The 17,866-nt window shown below is 39.2% G+C and overlaps 1 protein-coding gene across 1 annotated transcript in view; it reads right to left on the bottom strand.

Annotated features, from left to right (window-relative positions):
* LOC122801244 (rootletin-like) overlaps positions 1-17,866 on the bottom strand; it is a 2,937,720-nt gene that overhangs the window by 363,963 nt on the left and 2,555,891 nt on the right. Inside the window, exon 28 of the mRNA XM_044070796.1 lies at positions 7,680-7,829. Coding sequence (XP_043926731.1) covers positions 7,680-7,829 — 150 coding nt within the window. The remainder of the gene's footprint in view (positions 1-7,679; positions 7,830-17,866) is intronic.

Here is a 17,866-nt window from a genome sequence, read left to right as displayed (position 1 = left end):
TCTGTCTTCAAAGTTGTTACATTGTTACATTGTTAACTTGTTTATTACATTGCAGCAGAAGGGACGCTACCAAAGATGAACCCTAAATGCTCCAAATTTAAGCTTCAGAAGGGTTGATCTCTTCACTGTTAGAAGGAACTACCACATTTATTTAGAAAAACATCTTTTAAGTAGAAAACAAATCCATAAAAGATTTAAAAAGACAGATTTAACATGAACACTTTTAGTATTTCAGTGAACTTTTAAGCTTTGTTTTGAATTTATATAATATATATATTCAGCATTTAGTACTTAATATAAAAAGATTATTTGTATGAGCAGCACAGTTCATGTCTCTGAATGTGATGCTGCTGCATACTGTCAAAATTAAAAGTGGAGCACCTCAAAAAGGAAACGTAGCTGTACCAAAAGTAAGACCGACTTCATTAAAACGAAGACAAATGATTTTCTGTGGGGGAACAAAGCCCCATTGTAGCCTCTACATGGGTAACTGTGCCCTTGCACCCCTGTTCTGCGGTCATTACATCTCAAAGTAAAGGGATTTTATCCTCCCAGTGTCCCCTGACAAGGCAGACAACAGTTTAAATGGTGCTTAGCTTTGAAAGAACAGTGTTTTGTGATGTGAAGCATTCTCATAACAGCTTCAGTAATGAGCCAGAAAGGAAGGCAGGCTTGGAATCCACATGACCTCACCTAAAATGGATGGCAAAACAAAATGTATTTAAAATGTTTCACAATAATAATGGACTGTAAACTACCACTGTCTTAATTTCAGTAAATATATGTTAAAGACGCACATTAATTCCAAAAGAGAATCAGTGTACAAAATATAAATATACACATTAAGTATTAGAAGCTGGAAAAGGAAATTAAGGGGTTCTAATGACAAGCTTTTGCAGTCCACTCTAATTACACTCTCTGGTGTAAAAATTGTTTGTTTGTTAGAATCCAAGCTTCCTGGAAATGAAGCAGTCAGAAAATGTATGCTCCAAGTTTGATATACGTAAAACAGATGGATTTTGGGTAGAGAAGAGATTCAGCCATAACAGCAATCAGAAAGTACCATGGAGTCGTAACACTTGGTTTCTGGACAGAGGTAGAGGAGACAGTAGGAGGAATGCTGTCCACCACTCCTCAGTTAACTTCCTCCCCTAACCATCCATCTACTTATTCCCCTATCATCAGCTCTACAAAACAAGGAAGTCATACTAAATGCCTAATTGTTTACCTTTACATAATTAAACGTTTCTCTCTTTTGGGGATATGTATTGTTCTGTTAGCATATTATAATGACCGCTTTTATACTTTGCATTTTTATTGAGAATTCTATCAAAATTTTACTAATGTTATATTTACATTTATTTATTTCAAATGTGGTAGTAAGGTAATTGGACTAGCTGACTGACCCTTTTCAGCCATGACCCAGGCTCCAAATGAGCAAAATACAAAATGCAATAAAAAATTGATAACCAAAGTGAAAATACTCATATACTGTTCAAGTACAAAATGTATATCAAAAGTAAATACACATAAAAATGCTGGTAGCAAGAAACAACAATAGCCCCAATATTTCAAGCACTGTGGAAATATGGTACTCACAGGCTGGAGTTATCTTACTAGAGTTACACCTATATGTAGGCTTGCACATATTTCAGTTACAGTACATTAGCACAGATCCATGCTTATTCACTGATGTTTTTAACTCTAAAACTGAAGCACTTGTTTGCTGCTGTTTATTCATTTGGGCTTTTCTATTGACTAAAATAGGTCAATGTTATCAGTCTACTACACTGGTTACCAAATAATAAATAAAATAGCTTCCTCATACAAAAAAAGTCATCACCAAGGCAAATTAGGTCAGTTTTCAGTGTCATATGTGGCTACATCTGGAGTATTAAAGGCTGTGTTATCTTTCCTGGGATACAGCACCAGATGAAAATGAGTCATCTCATAGGGCTAACAGTGGGCATCATAGCCTAGTATCATCCATGACAGTTGCCTGTAAATAGGAAAAGAAAGAGTTCTACTCTCTGTCCCATGGTAATAGCTTATATTGCCTACAATGCATGTGATCACCTGTGCCAGAACCTAGAAGATAACCAAATTTCAGGTAATTCTGAGTTATTGTGTCATTGCCACAGCTGTGGTTTGGTGTTACTGTTAGTACAAGCAGAGGTGATTGCAGTCAAGGAATCTGGTGGACATATAAATATAAGCTACAGAACGTAACTGGAAAGAAGACTGGCTGAAGTATTGGACAGTAGGGCTTTGTCGAATGGTTTAAATATTTGAAGAAAATAGTTAAATTACAGTAGCATGTACCACATTTTAAAATTTGAGAACATACCCACAGAAACAGAAAGTATGAACGTTTTTATGTCAGGACCGTCTGTATCTAGGTAGCAACTCATCATGCACACAAAGAAGGCCAGTGAGATGAGAACAAAATGGTGAGCCATACAGAGGACAGTGTGGGAGGTACAGAGGGCATTATTCTGCCACATGCCCCATGTCCAGTACCCTGCAGCCTCTCCTGAAACATTGGAGGACAATGTAAGTGAAAAGGAGGCACTAGTCATCCTAAGGAGATGTCTTTGGACAGAGATGGCAGGGTCCGTAGGGGTTGATATCATTAATACATGGGACTGTGGGACTCAGGAGGAGCAGGAATGAAATGCGGATGGGGAGAAACATTATTTTCCTGCAAGCAAGTTTGAAGGAGCCTAAACTCTATGGAGTGGGAAGGCAATTTACAGAATGGCTCATGAGTCAGCAAATGTTTAAAGGCTTATTGAATGGCTTCTTGATGTAAAAGCTTTAGAGGTTCTTACACTGGAATTTCTGGGATAATGGGGCACAAAGGAACAAAGGAAATCAGTAAGTTTATACCTCAAAAGAGTGCAATATTATTAATGGTGTGCCACTCTTTGAGTTCGGTTATATGTGTCTAAAGTACAGTAACTAGAAATGTACTTTGATAACAGACCTCTGAGTCAGGATGTTAAAGAACAAGCAACTGACATGTAGTGACACTATTTTTTTCTTCTAGAGCTTGTTCCGAGAGCATTTATGCCAACTGTCAATTCACTCCTCACGTGTTCAATGTACATTATCACTACTGTTTTCAGAAGCTTCTCCACACCTCTATAGCATGTTTGTCCCACACTCCCAGGTTCCTAGAAGGGCAGGCCACATCAAACAGGTAATATACAGCATTATTTGTCCCACACTCCCAGGTTCTTAGAAGGGAAGTCCACATCAAACAGGTAATATACAGCATTGTTTTGGCCTCGTGTAACAGTAGAAATTCAGCAACTCATTCTGAGGAGACTGTAGTTCTGATCAAGCAATGGAGGGCTTCTGGATGCAGCAAATGAGCTACTCTTATAATCTGCCTGACGTGGAACTTTTTCACATCCTGGGTTTCCGGATCTTTTCACTCCTTCATCTGCATCCATATTATCCTTCCTTCTCACAGTAAAAACAGGTCTTGCATCTCTCCTTTTTATATTCCCATTCATCTGACAGACATGTATTAATAATGAAACCAGTATAATTAACAGAGACATTGGGAACCTCCAGACATTGGCTTTGTTAAGGGCAGATCATGCCTCCTAAACCTGGTGGACTTCTTTGAGACAGTTACCAAGGCTTTAGATGAGGGAAAGGAGGTCCACACAGCCTACCTAGACTGCGCAAAGGCTTTCGACACCATTCCCCATTCTGGTATTATAGACATGCTCACCAGCCTGAACATAAACCCCTATGTCACAAGATGAACAACATTCAAAATGAAACGCTGTACAACAATGGCTAATGAAGTAAAGTTCTCTTGGAGAATAGTTAGTGTGGTTAAATGATATAAAACTTAAAAGTGCAACATATATAGCAAAAAACTTGCATACATTTCCAGTACTTAAATTAAATGCACTTACAAGATATTCACGCTGTGAATGCAGTTATACCATAGCGAAATGATGGCTCCAAAGTATCCAGTCTTATGAAAGCTTCAAAGTATCCAGTCTTTTTAGTCTGATATACAAAATATCCACACTGAAGATGTAGTAGCTGCTATGTGACTGTGATGAACTGTGATAACAGCTTAACCAGTCTAACAGATCAAATGAAAGCTTCTAGTTTTAGTGGCAGTTAAAATCCTTTTATTGTAGGAAAAGTTAAAATCTTCATGTCAGGTTAAAATCTTGATGTAGAATAAAACAGTCCCTGTGTATTCCAAACGATAAGCGCTTTCGGGATCTTCTTCAGATTGTAGAGATTGGGACTGGAAGTTCCTTTTTATAGTGCTTGCTTCCTTTACTGTTGAGACAATCATTCAATCATCACACTGTCAATCAGCTGTTTAAACGCACCAATCCTCTTTCCTCTCAGCTGGGGGTGTTCCATTTCCTATACCTTTTGCTTTTGAGGGGTGTGACCAGTCATGAATTATTAAGCCAGACACACCTCCATGTTAGCTGATAGTTGGTCTTCCAGCTTTTAGTATAGGTTTCAGTGGAATGATGTTATTCAAGCCTGGCTCAATATCAGCATGGAGGTTCACAATCCACTTACTCTCCCTGCATTCAGTAATATTTTCAGTGTCACCTTTCCTTATTCCACTATATACATTCTCTATCACCTTATAAGCGAAAGAATGACCAACATTTCTTTCAGCATGCGTTGCTAAAGCATTATGTGGATCTTTATTGGTAATGTCTCTTTGATATCTTAAAATGCGATTTTTAAACATCTGATTGTTTTTTCCTACATAGAATGCAGGGCATAGTTTACAGGTAGCCATGTACACCACATTAGGGGTTATACAAGTGGCTTTGGCATTAAAGGTGTATTTCTTCTTTGTCCTTGGATGTTCAAATTCGTTATTACAGTCAATCAGTGGGCATGCTGCGCAGTGGCCACACTTGAGTGTGCCTTTATGTCCAACGATTTTATGTTTGCTAAACCCATCCTTTGTGCAAAGTAACCTCTTTAAATTTTTCTTATTCTTGTAGCCAAAGCATGGTGTTTCACCTACAATGTCTTTTAGCTTGGCATCCTGGGTGAGGATTGGCCAAAACTGCCTTATTATGGATTTAACTTGTGTGTTGTCTGTGCTGTAAGTATTTTCTTTGGGATAACTTCTTGAACATTCACATCTTTTTCATTATAGCCTCTCTTTATTAGGTTTTGTTGTAGAAACAAAATTTCCTTTTCTCTTGTCTCATCTTTGCTACATCTTTTACGTATTCTTTGTGTTTCATTTCGCATAATATTTTTAGTGACATGTTTAGGATACATGCTGCTTTTTACGTCACAAGATGGGTTGCCAATTGGCTCATGGATAGAACCCACATGGTGAGAGTTGCAGGCTCTAGGTCCGACTCTAAACCGGTTACAAGTGGCGGCCCCCAGGGCTCAGTTCTGGGACCCCTCCTATTCGGTATATACTTCTCAGAGGTACAGGCAAGCACAGGAGGACTATGGCTGACCAAGTTTGCAGACAACTGCAAACTGGGGGCCATAATTGACTCTCTGGCTGATACAGACATCCTTCAGAAGGGTCTCACTGGGATGGATACCTGGTGTCAAAATTATGGCCTCAAGCTAAATGCCAAAAAGTGCACAGTCATCCCCTTTGGAAAAAACAAAGTACCCACGAACTACCACATACATGGTAGTCCCCTAAATACAGAAAATGTAATAAGGGATCTGGGGACCCAAGTAGACAGTAATCTCTCCTTTGATAATCGTATTGCCAAGGTGGTTAGAAAATCCTTCTATGTGGCCCACCTAATCACAAAAGGGTTCACATCTAGAACAAAAGAGGTTATTGTGCCCCTCTACTCATCACTCATCAGACCCATCATAGAGTACAATGCCCCATTTGGGATGTACCTTACAAGACACCTGCAACAGCTGGAAAGACCACAGAAGAACCTCACCAAGAGGATTGCTGACCTCAAACAGATGCCATATGCAGCCCGACTGAAGAAACACCAGCTGTGCTTGGTTGCATACCGCTTACTCAGAGGTGATCTCTGCCTGACATACAAGGCCATGTCCAATCCAGAATTGATGGACATGCTCCACCTAAAAAAAAAAAAAAGAAATCCCCGGATCTAAACCTCACCGCAATGAGTAATAGGACGTGCTGGAAGAATAGATTCCTGTCCCAGAGACTCCCCATGCTTTGGAACAGGATTCCAATCTACATTAGGCAGAGCCCCTCACTAACACTCTTCAAGAAAAACCTTGATGAGTGGATGGGAAACAGAAAATTTACCCTGGGGATCACTGCAGTGGCTCTGCTGGACAGAGGCACAGGGAACTAATGGCTCTGCCGGACAGAGGCACAGGGAACTAATCTAAGGGGGCGGTGAAAGCCAACACATTCTGGCTAGGCTTATAGATGCCCTCGGGCAGATAGCCTAGTGCTTACCTATGAACCTAAGTAGAGCTACTGGCTAAGGTCTATTCAGCTGCTGCAATTCCCTGCCTTTCCTCTGGTGGTCAGGAGTTCTTTATACATGCCAGGAAGCTTTTCCTTACTATACTGTGTATGTGTGTGTGGTGGGGGGGCGGTTCTATTTATTGTGATCCTCAGCACAGCAGAACTACAAGTGTGAATGAGGGACACTCTATAGTACAAGGCCGTGCTATGCTCTCTCACAGTATTCACTCTACTGCAAGGTACAAAAATCTATGTACCACAGATGTGAGCTGCATCTTCCAATGGAGACAGGGAAGCAGAGCTCCACTGCAGAAATGCATTGTGTACTACTGAGTCTCAGTATGAACTGCATTTCATTCTTCAAAGTGTAGACATTCACACTTCTGAAAGGCCATGTTAAGCATATGTAACTCTTGCACCAGTACTGACTGAAACCACATAACTCTTTTTATGCATCACTGGTCCATTCTGACCTACAAAAAAGTATCCCTTACCAAGAAAGAGTGACAACATACCTCTCAACTATCCCTGATGTTTACTCATATTTTTGTCCTGCCCTTCATAAAATGATTTTTTGGCAAATCACTGGGGATCACAGTCAATCAGTAACATCAGACATTAGGGTTTTAATTCCTTATCATTCTGAAAATGCATGTTAATGCAAAAATGGTTGTACTAATGTTTTAATTGAATTAAAGTAATCATTTAAAAATTGTCCCTGATTTTGGGCCATTATTCCCACATTGTTTATGGCTTTCTCCCGAATTCTTGAGAAGAGAACTTGATAGTTATGGAGAAAAGTCACACAGCAGTGGTTTTATCAGGGGTGGAAATTACAAAACTGATGAAACCCCAAAATAGGCCATCAGATCCTCAAACAGCACACATATCCCATAACAATGATTCTAAAAACAAAACAAGCACACTTTGGGGACAGTAGTGACACACCACAAGCTCTGTACTTTACATCATTACAACTAAAAATAGGCATGAAAACATGTGAGCATTGTAGACCTCCAATAGCAAACTGTGTGAACTATTTCAATGTGACTGTTTCTGAAAACTTTAGATTATCACCTCAGCATTTCAGGTAGGCCACTTAGGTTTACAATCCACCAGTAAAACAGCTGTAAAGCATTTACTCAGCATCTTATATTATCATACTTTGCACTTGTTTTTAGATGGCCTGCCTTTAACTCATCATTATATGAAAACACACAGCACAGACCTCTTGAAGCTGTCTTGTCTGAACCTCCAGGTCCACATTCTTCAAGTTCAAGGCTGTCTGTTCATTCTGGGATTGCTGTAGTTTCTCCAACAGGCTGTGATTCTGGGCCTTGCTGTCTGACAAGGACTGGCGCACTGAGTCTAGTCGTTCCTGTGTAACACAGAAGTGCACTTAAGTCAAACAACTGCTTAAACATTTATGCCCACCACTTCAAGATGGAGCTCTACACTTCCTAGTGTGCTTTCAATATTTTCAAAATTCAGTTTTAACAACTAAAGGAAATATTGGCTGTCCATCTAAAAATGTGCAGAGAAAATGCTTACCTCTTCATATTAACTTAGTTAAGCCTTTAATACAATATACATAATACTGCACATAATAAAAAAAACAAATCCATGAAAAATATAAAATAAATAGTTATATACTTATTTGTAATATTATATGCTTAAAACCTCAAGTACTGTGCTTAGTAAAAATAAAATACAGTGTTGCTGAACAACAGTGCAAGTAATAAATATGGTATAATTATAAATAAATGTTCAAATATTTTAATAAATCTAAAAAAGCTCCATAAGCAGGATTTAAATGACCCTTTCTGAAAACAGGTAGAAAATTTTACGGACATATCTGAATCAGCAAAGGTAGCTGATCAAAAAGGAATTGGACAAGGTGAGCAAAGAGTCACTGGCCAAAATTTTCTAATGAGGTCCTCAGAACAGCCAGCAAACCATACCATGATGACCTGAGGTAGCTGGCCAGAATATAAAGTACCAGAAGCTCTTTTGAATAAAACTAACACTGTCTGAATAGGACTCAGAAGCTAAGAACAAGAATCTTAAACACTGACCTGGTAATGAGTGGCAATGATTGGCTGCAAATGCAAATCAAAAATGAGTAATATGACAAGATCATGACCCTGCAATAAATCACTCTGTGTAATTTTACAGCCCCTGCATTCATACCAGGTCCCCATCTGAAAGCCCAAAGTAAAGGACACTGCAGTGGTCTGAGTGACAATATACCAGAACATGAATTGCTATCATAAAGTCCAGTGATGAAATGAGTTTCCTGATCCAGGTAATAATCTTCAGCTAGCAATATGATGTTTTGATGGCAGTCAACATCTTGCTCTTCACTGTAAATATGTCATCAAAAATCAATGCAGAACATGGACCTTGGATAGGAGAGAAAGTCTGAGGGATGGTAAAATGTACTAGCATCTAGCAATTCTTCAGCAGGTTGAGTTTTGGCTGATGTTTTTGTCATCCACTGAAAAACTGACCAAGTAATTATTAAAGATAGGTAGCAAAGACTTGCATAGACAGGAATGAAGGAAAGGTAAATATAAATATGACATCATCAGTATAAGATAAATATGACATCATCAGTATAAGACGGATAAGGAATATCTCTTCCTCACATGACCTCCATAAGGGGCTGCACATGTCCAACAAAGAAGAACGGTACAAAGACTGAGCCACGTGGCACGCCGCACCCCAGCTTGAGACTATTAGAGGAATTATATCCTGACCGGAGCCCACCTGCTTTGTGTGGGCTAAGAGGAAATAGGTAAACCAGGTACAACTGTTAGTAGAGAGACCACAATATGATCTTAATCACTCAGTGTCCCATGGACTACAGCGTCAGAAGCAGACCAAAGGCCAAGGAGGACCAAGATGGCATATAATCTTTAATTTTGTACCAAACAGATGGAATTTGCATTACATTTGTGCTATAAGGATAGAATACAAGCTTTAATTTTGTACTATAAGGATGGAATATGCTTTAAATTTGTGCTATAAGGATGGAATATAAGATTTAATTTTGTACCATAACATGATTGTTTACAACTTGAAGTGATGTTGTAGTGCTCTGCTTATATCTAGACCATGAATGGCAGGAATCAAAGAGGTCCCAAAATGTTACAAATGAATGCATCTGTACATGTATTGCTTTCTCAATAACCTTTCCTAGAAAAGGAAAGACATGGCAATAATTCTCTAGAAGGCTCAAATCGAGGAAAAGAAGTATAAAAGCAGGGTTATAAAATGTGAAAATTGCTGCTCTTTCTGAAAGTTGATTATCTTTTTCTCAGAAATGGGCGATACAGAAGTAGAAAAAGAACAGTTCACTAAATGCTGCATAACTCCAGTCATGTATGTATTCATCATCAAACATAGAATAAATGGAATAAGTATAATAAATATTCCAAAAGGAAAAAAGACACCATACATTTTCCAAGGAAAATGCGTTTAATGCCCTAAAGAGAGCAGTCATATAAATGTTACAGACATTTAAGGAACTTAGATACCTACCATAACTCCAAATTTTTGCAGACTGAAATCAGATGGATATTTACCAAGGCTCTAGTGCCAGATCCAGAAGGTGCTTCCCCAGTGAATCCTGTCTTCTTTCTTATAACAGCCCAACTCTGAGTGATGTTGAAGGGCAAAGATTCAGGAAAGAGGAGTAGACACTCTCTTTCTAGCTCTTGTCTAACATCTAGCATAGAAAGTCGAATGTTACAGTTTACCAAGCGAAAGAATGAAGCAGCTGCAGTCCAGGGGGATGAAGGAAGGCTCAGACTCTTCTGATTTCAGCCTATGAAGCTCTGGACATAGTAAGTGTCTAAGGAATTTAAAAGCTATGGTATAAAAGTGACACTAAAATGATTTTGTCAATAACATTCAAAAGGTAGCTGTTTGTTTGACTTTAAAGTGCAAACTAAATATATTTTATAGATAGATGTAAGCATGTCATTTTTTGCACATTTCATGAGAACATATCACACTACCTCGGAGAAACATGCCTTGATATCTATCTGTCTGTCTATCTATCTGTGTATAAGGGCAAACATTAATAAAACTTTCAGGGGCTAGGGTTAACCTTCTTGAAAATGCTTAGAAGTAAAAGCTTTAATGTAGTAAACAGGCTGAAGTATTCTGACAGTTTTCTGATTATTTATCAGTCTGGTTGTTGCAAGATACAAAGAGGGCTGGTAATCTACATACTTTTCACAATATTTCTCATTTTAGAGTACGTCTTCCTCCTTACGAAATGATTCCTACAATACCAAAAATCACATATGATTTAGTCGTGTTTCACATGTTGTGTCATTTCTGTACTATTCAGCCTCTTGAGAGAATAGTATGTTAGGTTTGCATGAAATCACGTCACTTCTTAAATTTGTTTCTTTATTTTATGTCTGTTAACTGGGTAAATGGGCTGGTCACAAATCTTTTCAGCCACTACCTGGGCCAAAGGCAAAGGTGTATAAAAGTTTTGTTTATGCAGATGCGTAAATTGATACAGAAATGATAATTAAGTTCAAAGAGAAGACAGAGATGTTTTTAAGAAACGCTCATAAAGTTGTGTTAGTTTAATAACAAAGAGAACATGAACATGCAATCAGAGAACTCATCAGTGTCAAAAGTGAATAACAGAGCACACAGATAAGTGTAATAGTTGTTTTTATATTCTTAGAGCCTGAAAAACCACACAGAGTTAGATAAATCCAACCAAAAAGTATATCCAACAAAGTCCATGAACTCCATGCCACCATAGACTTATACTCCCCAGATATAGTCGTCCTGACAGAAACCTGGCTAAAACCTCACATTACCAGTGAGCAAATACTCCCTACAGGTTACGGCATACTAAGAGTTGACCGGCTAAACAAAAAAAGGAGGTGGTGTAGCTATAATATTTAAACAACATCTAAACATCCAGATCTTAAAATCATCAGCTCCACAAATAGGCAATGAAGAAATAATATATACCAACCTCAAAATTAACCGAAACTAAACCATCAACATAATTGGATGCTACTTCCCACCTGGCCAAAACATCCCTCCACTAGAAAACTTCCTCAACTGGTCTACCCACCATCTCCCCCAAGAAACTATCATCTTAGGTGATTTCAATATTGACTGGCAATCCTGTTCTGGCAACAATCCAACCCATCATGTACACCTTCATGGCTTCACCCAACTAGTCCAGTCACCAACAAGGATAAATAAAAACTCCAGCAAGCACTCTACCCTGGATTGGATACTAGTCAGTAAGAACCCCCAGTCATATATAACAGGCTGCTTATCAGATAGCCTCAGTGATCACTCCCCAACATTCCTACTCAAAAAATACCTGTACCAAGCTAAACCTGTCAACTATCGTCAAATACGTAAAAAAATAAACTTTAACCCACTCACATTCATCTCATCCCTCAAAGAATGTAACTGGCATGCTCTAAAGTACCTCAGTCTAGATGACGCAGTTGAATCTTTTAATACTACCTTCCTGAACATCCTTAATTACCATGCCCCCATAAGATTTTCCAGAACCAAAGCACAACCCTCCCCATGGCTACAGAAAACCACTAAGTCAGAAATGAATAACAGGGATAAAGCCTGGGAACACCAAAACCCCCGCAGCTAGACAGAAATTCCTAGAACTATGCAACAGAGTCAAAAAGCTAATAAAACGGGACAAATTCCAATACTACCAGTCTGCCCTAGACTCCTCACAACACAGCCCCAAACAATTCTGGTCCTCCATAAACTCCATCCTCCACCCAGGTAAAGTCAGTACCCCTATTCCTAACATCCCTCACTCCTCAGAAAATATTGCTACCTCATTCAACACACACTTCACCGAAACCATACTATCACTAGCTAAACAACACAACCCTCCTCCAACCCACACCTTCAACTAGTAATCTCCCCACTGCCTTCTCTTTTTCTCCTGTATCTACCTCCAACATAAAAAAACTCTTAACTAAACTTAAACCCACCAAATTAGCAGCAGACAACCTCCCAAGTGAATACCTACAAATCGCAGCTGATGCTCTGGCCTACCCAGTATCCATCTTGATTAACCGATCTCTGTCAGAAAGTTAAGTTCCCACATTGTGGAAAGTCTCACATATCATTCCCTCCACAAAGGCGGACCCTCTGCAGAACTAACCAATTACCGCCATAGCTATTCTCTCTCCACTCTCCAAAATACTAGAGAGATGCATACACTCTCAGGTCTCACACTACCTCCTTACTAACAACCTCCTTTCCAGTACTCAGCATGGTTTCCGCCAAACCATAGCACCACCACTGCCTTACTCTCCTTTACTAACACTATCCTTCAGCATAAAAACAATGGCTATCTCTCCTCTGCTACTTTCCTAGACCTATCTAAAGCATTTGACATGGTCCCACACAAACAACTTATCTCTGTCCTCAATAACCTATCCTTCTCACAATCAGTCACCAACTGGTTTCAGAGTTACCTGTCTGACCGCCAACAATCCGTTGTATGGCAGAATGACATATCTCCCCAACTACCTGTCTCCATAGGTGTTCTCCAAGGATCCATCCTTGGACCCCTACTTTTCTTTGTTTACACTAATAATCTAGCCTCTGCCACCAAACATGGCACACTCATCCAATACGCAGATGACTCTACCATCATCTGCTCAGCCCAGTCCCTACCCAAACTGCAAAAGTTCAAACAGGAAGCCTTTTCCTCTGTTGAAACATGGTTATCCGATGCCCAATTAATAATCAACCCAAACAAAACTAAACTACTCATCTTCCAACCCACCAAACATACTCAAAACAACTCTCACTTTAACATCACAGCAAAAGACAACACCACTATATACCCAAATGAACACACCAAATTGCTAGGAGTGGAAATAGACAATAAACTAAAATTTGACATTCACATATCCATGACCATAAAAAAAGTCCACAAAAAACTAGGAGCATTATACAGAAATAAACAATTTCTCACCAAAGCAGCAAAGATTTCAATAGCAAATTCCCACCTTATCTCCACCCTACTTTATGCCTCTCCAGTATATACCAACCTAAGGCAATGTGATCTAAACAAGCTAGAGACCTGCTACAACAAAATCGCAAAATTCGCCACAAGGGTATCCTACCGTAGTCACCACTGTCTCTCACTTGCTGAACTGGGCTGGCTTGAACTCCCTCACCTCCTTCAGTTGTATCAACTCTCACTCGCCCACAAACTAGTAAACCATCCACTAAATGTCCCATCCCTCCAGAATCTACTCCAACCCTATCGCACCACCAGACCACTAAGATCCAGCAACAAAAATCACTTGCAGATCACTAAAGCCAATAACTCTGCTGGTGAAGCACTATTCTCTTGCGCCATAGCCAAATTATGGAACTCACTCCCACCCACAATTACCTCTGTACCATCATGCACCAACTTCAAAACTTTATTAAAAGCGCACCTAAAAATATGCTGGCTATGCCCTTGCAACTCCCACTCTAATATCATCCACCCCATCCAACTACTACCTTTCTTTCACCTCCACTAACTACCTTGATGATAGCAAGCTCAGATGCTCATAAGCCTAGTACTTATTATACAGCAGGAACTTCTCATTGTTACATTTGTTAATGCCTGTTATGTACTTCACAGATAAAGATTCTAGTTGTCTACTGAAGTACTATGTTCTTCATCTGTAAATATGTTGTAAGTAATTTCTATGTTAAATTGTTAATCACTATGTAATCCAATGTAACTACTGTATGTTTATTTTACTGTGGAGCTTTTCTCCCCGGGCCTCCGCTGAAAATGGACTCACGTCCAGTCGGACACTCCCAGTCAACAAATTTAAATAAATAAATAAATAAATAAATAAATAAATATTGTTATTTCCGTAGCAAAAAAAAAAAAAAACACCTAGGGAATCCTTGCATAACTGTTTCATCTGAAACATATACTTACAGAAATATTTATAAGTGCAGCTGAAGTATGTTTGAGGGCCTGAAGTGGACACAGCAAGACTACAAAGTAAGGAACTATAAAATTAAGGGTTAAAAACAATGGGGTGGACGTCAATGATCTTCCTAGCTAAGTACTATTTTAGCTGCCCTCATGGGCCATTTTAAGCCTAGACAATTTCCCTCAAAGATGAGAATCAAACCCTGTACCTTATGGATCTGCATAGCTAAGTACTATGCTAGCTGCCCTCATGGGTCATTTTAAGACTAGACAATTCCCCTCAAAGATGAGAATCAAACCCTGTACCTTATGGATCTGCATAGCTAAGTACTATGCTAGCTGCCCTCATGGGTCATTTTAAGACTAGACAATTCCCCTCAAAGTTGAGAATCAAACCCTGTACCTTATGTCTGTAAGGTACAGGGTTTGATTCTCATCTTTGAGGGAAATTGCCTTAGTGTTGCCACCTTTTAACAAGGCCAAAGTGGGACACTGGGGTCTGGCCAGTAGGACACGGGGTGTGACCAATATGACACCGGCCACACCCCCACCACGACATCACCAGAGGTGTTAAAGGAGATGCAATATTACAGTTATGGATACAACATTGTGACATTACAGCATACTGAAAACTCAAACCATTTAAATGAAGTGAACTATTACTGCAAAACACCACATTACTCAGTTGTAACAGTAAGCAAACTTTAAAGGAATAAAAAATGCACTACTCATTAAACAGACACTTGTTTATTTAAAAAAAGTAAAAAAAAAAATCATAAACCTAAATACCACACACACAAGCCAAGTGTAAAATTAAGACTGTTTTTGTTGTAAATTAAAGCTAAAGCAAAGAAAAACACAAAACTACATACTGCACAGTAGCAAATTAAAGCTAAAGCATAGAACACCACAAAACTTCATATTAAATACTGCACACTAGTACACTAAATCACTTTTTTTTAAAGTGTATTTTGAATTAGATTTTATGGCTTGAAGAAGGGCCTAGTTTGAAACAATATTTGAATAAAAGTCACTACATTTCATCTGGTAATTTACAGTCATCATTAGTTCAGCTTTTAACAAGTCTACATTGGTTTTGCACATCTGTCCATTTACCTTACTCCAAAAAAAAAACTCTTTCTGCAAATGCATTTGATGTCGGTATAGATAATACCTAGGAATTACCAGATATAGTGCAGTCAGTTCAGTCCCTTCTCTGAAAAGCTTCAGCCACTTTACTCCTGGGGTCAAGCTTGTCTTACATAACTGTTCGAGAAAAGGCCTAATTGCCAAGTAGTCCCTGAAAAAGATGGCCTTCATCTACATCCTGCAGACTCAGGGCAGTGGGCACATTGAGTATGTCACTGAAAGCAAAGTGCTCATTTAGACATAATTTAGACAGCGTAAACAAGTAGTTGTTTTCAGTATAATGAAACCACTGTTCCAAGTACTTCACTGCTGCGTCCAAGAACACAATGAAGTGTCTTTTCTGTTTGTTAGCAGAAGCGTTGTCTAATGTGCTCATAAGTGCCCTACGTTTTCCTCCAAAGAAAGCACCTTCAGCTCTTGCCTGCAGTTATTGCTTCAGAGAGACCATTACACAAAAAGTTTCCATGGCATTAAATCCTGATTTTTCTAATGTACTTATATGTTCATTAAAATCAACAAGAACAGCACAGAGAGTGCAAATAGTACTGGGGCAGCATAGGCAATGCATTCTCACCATGCTCATTAGCTGAAAAGTACTGCCATATCTGCCAGGGGTCTCCTCTTCTCCCTGGGAAAGGAAATAAGACTGGAGCACTGGGAGATTTTTCACTACTCTTTCAATAGCTGGCAGTAGTAACAGCCATCTTGTTGGCACATGTCTTAACAGACTCTCAAATTCCATGCCACAAAACTCAAAGAAGTCTTTCAAGTCTCTGGTCCTTGTGGCAGAACCTGAGAAATGGCTGAAAAGTTTCATTAGAAATACTTCCACGTCATACGGTAGTTGTGCTGCAGCTTTTTTGGCTGCATTGTGAATAATGTGGCCAACACAGTTAGCCTTGTGGAGTGATAGGCACTTTCCTTTTAATCTGGTATACACACCAGATTTCTTCCCATAGTTCACAATGGCATTATCAGCCCCATATGCTGAAACGCTGTTCCAGGGCAAGGAGTGCTGTTCCATAATGTTTGAAATTTGCTGTGATATAGCCTGTGCAGATTCATCAGGGTCTTCATAGAAGTCCAAAAGGCCATTCACCATCCCTTCTTCTTTAGAAAAATATCCCACAACAAGTGGAAATTATTTTATGTTCCCCTTGCTGGAAGGATCTGATAAAATTGCAAATGAAGTGTCTGGTTTTTGAAGGTCATGCAGGAGACATTCTAATGAGTGCGGTCCCAAAACATTTTCGACTATGGCTTCAGCCTTGGTTCTTCCGCAAGAATGTTTCTTTGCAATGTCTGAGTCACCGTATAACTGGCTAGCCACCTTTACTGCACAGTCCAATCTGTTATAGGAAATATTGTGCTTAACAGCCTGGAACACCTCAGAGGCTTCTGCTGCAATGATTCTAAGTTCTGGTCCCTCAAGGTTTGCGTTCCTTGCCCACTTTGTCATCAGGTGACTGGATTTAGCTTGAAGAATAGCAGTCTTATGTTGTTCAGTTGCCTCATGTCTTGCGACATCATTTCTTCCACAGTGGGTCACTAGAAATTTTCTCTTGCAGTACCTGCAGAATGCTTTGACATCACTGCATCTCTCAATCCAGTCGAATTCTGTTTTCCAAACATCCTGCCACTTGCAAATTCTCTTGTTTCTGGTTGGCTGCGATGACTGCCACTTGCACATTCTCTTGCTGCTGGTTGGCTGCGATGAAGCTGCTGCTCTCTTCATGCTTGAATCTGCACTTACCTGATATGCAACATATTTAGCAAAACTGTGTTAGTGGGTGCAGTAACATACTGGTGCACGAATGAACTGGCTAGAAACACTGGCACATAAAATCATTGATTTGAAAAAGACTGGCACCTGATATAAAAATATTGGCATATGCAACATGAAGCAGCTTAACGTTCTTTGATATAGATTCAGTAAAGACCTGAGAACGAACTGGCCTTGGCTCTAGAGGATTGCCACTGTTAAATGACGTCCCAACTACCCCATGTGCAAAAATGGGAAAAAGGGGTTTTAGATGGATGAATACAGACACTGGCATGAAAAACATTGGCATATGAAAGAACTGGCTTGAAAAACATTGGTTTACAAAAGAACTGTCTTGAAAAACATTGGCATACGAAAGAACTGTCTTGAAAAACATTGGCATATGAAAGAACTGTCTTGAAAAACATTGGCACTTGAAAGAACTGAGGAATGGAGCAGAAAATAATTAACATTACAAACCATATGAAAAAGGTAAAATAGTAAATGAGGTAATGCTGGGGGT

The sequence above is a fragment of the Protopterus annectens genome, chromosome 4.part1 (assembly GCF_019279795.1).
Source record: "Protopterus annectens isolate FY-2018-M chromosome 4.part1, PAN1.0, whole genome shotgun sequence".
NCBI classification, from domain to species: domain Eukaryota; kingdom Metazoa; phylum Chordata; order Ceratodontiformes; family Protopteridae; genus Protopterus; species Protopterus annectens.
This window is presented reverse-complemented; position numbering and strand designations above follow the sequence as displayed.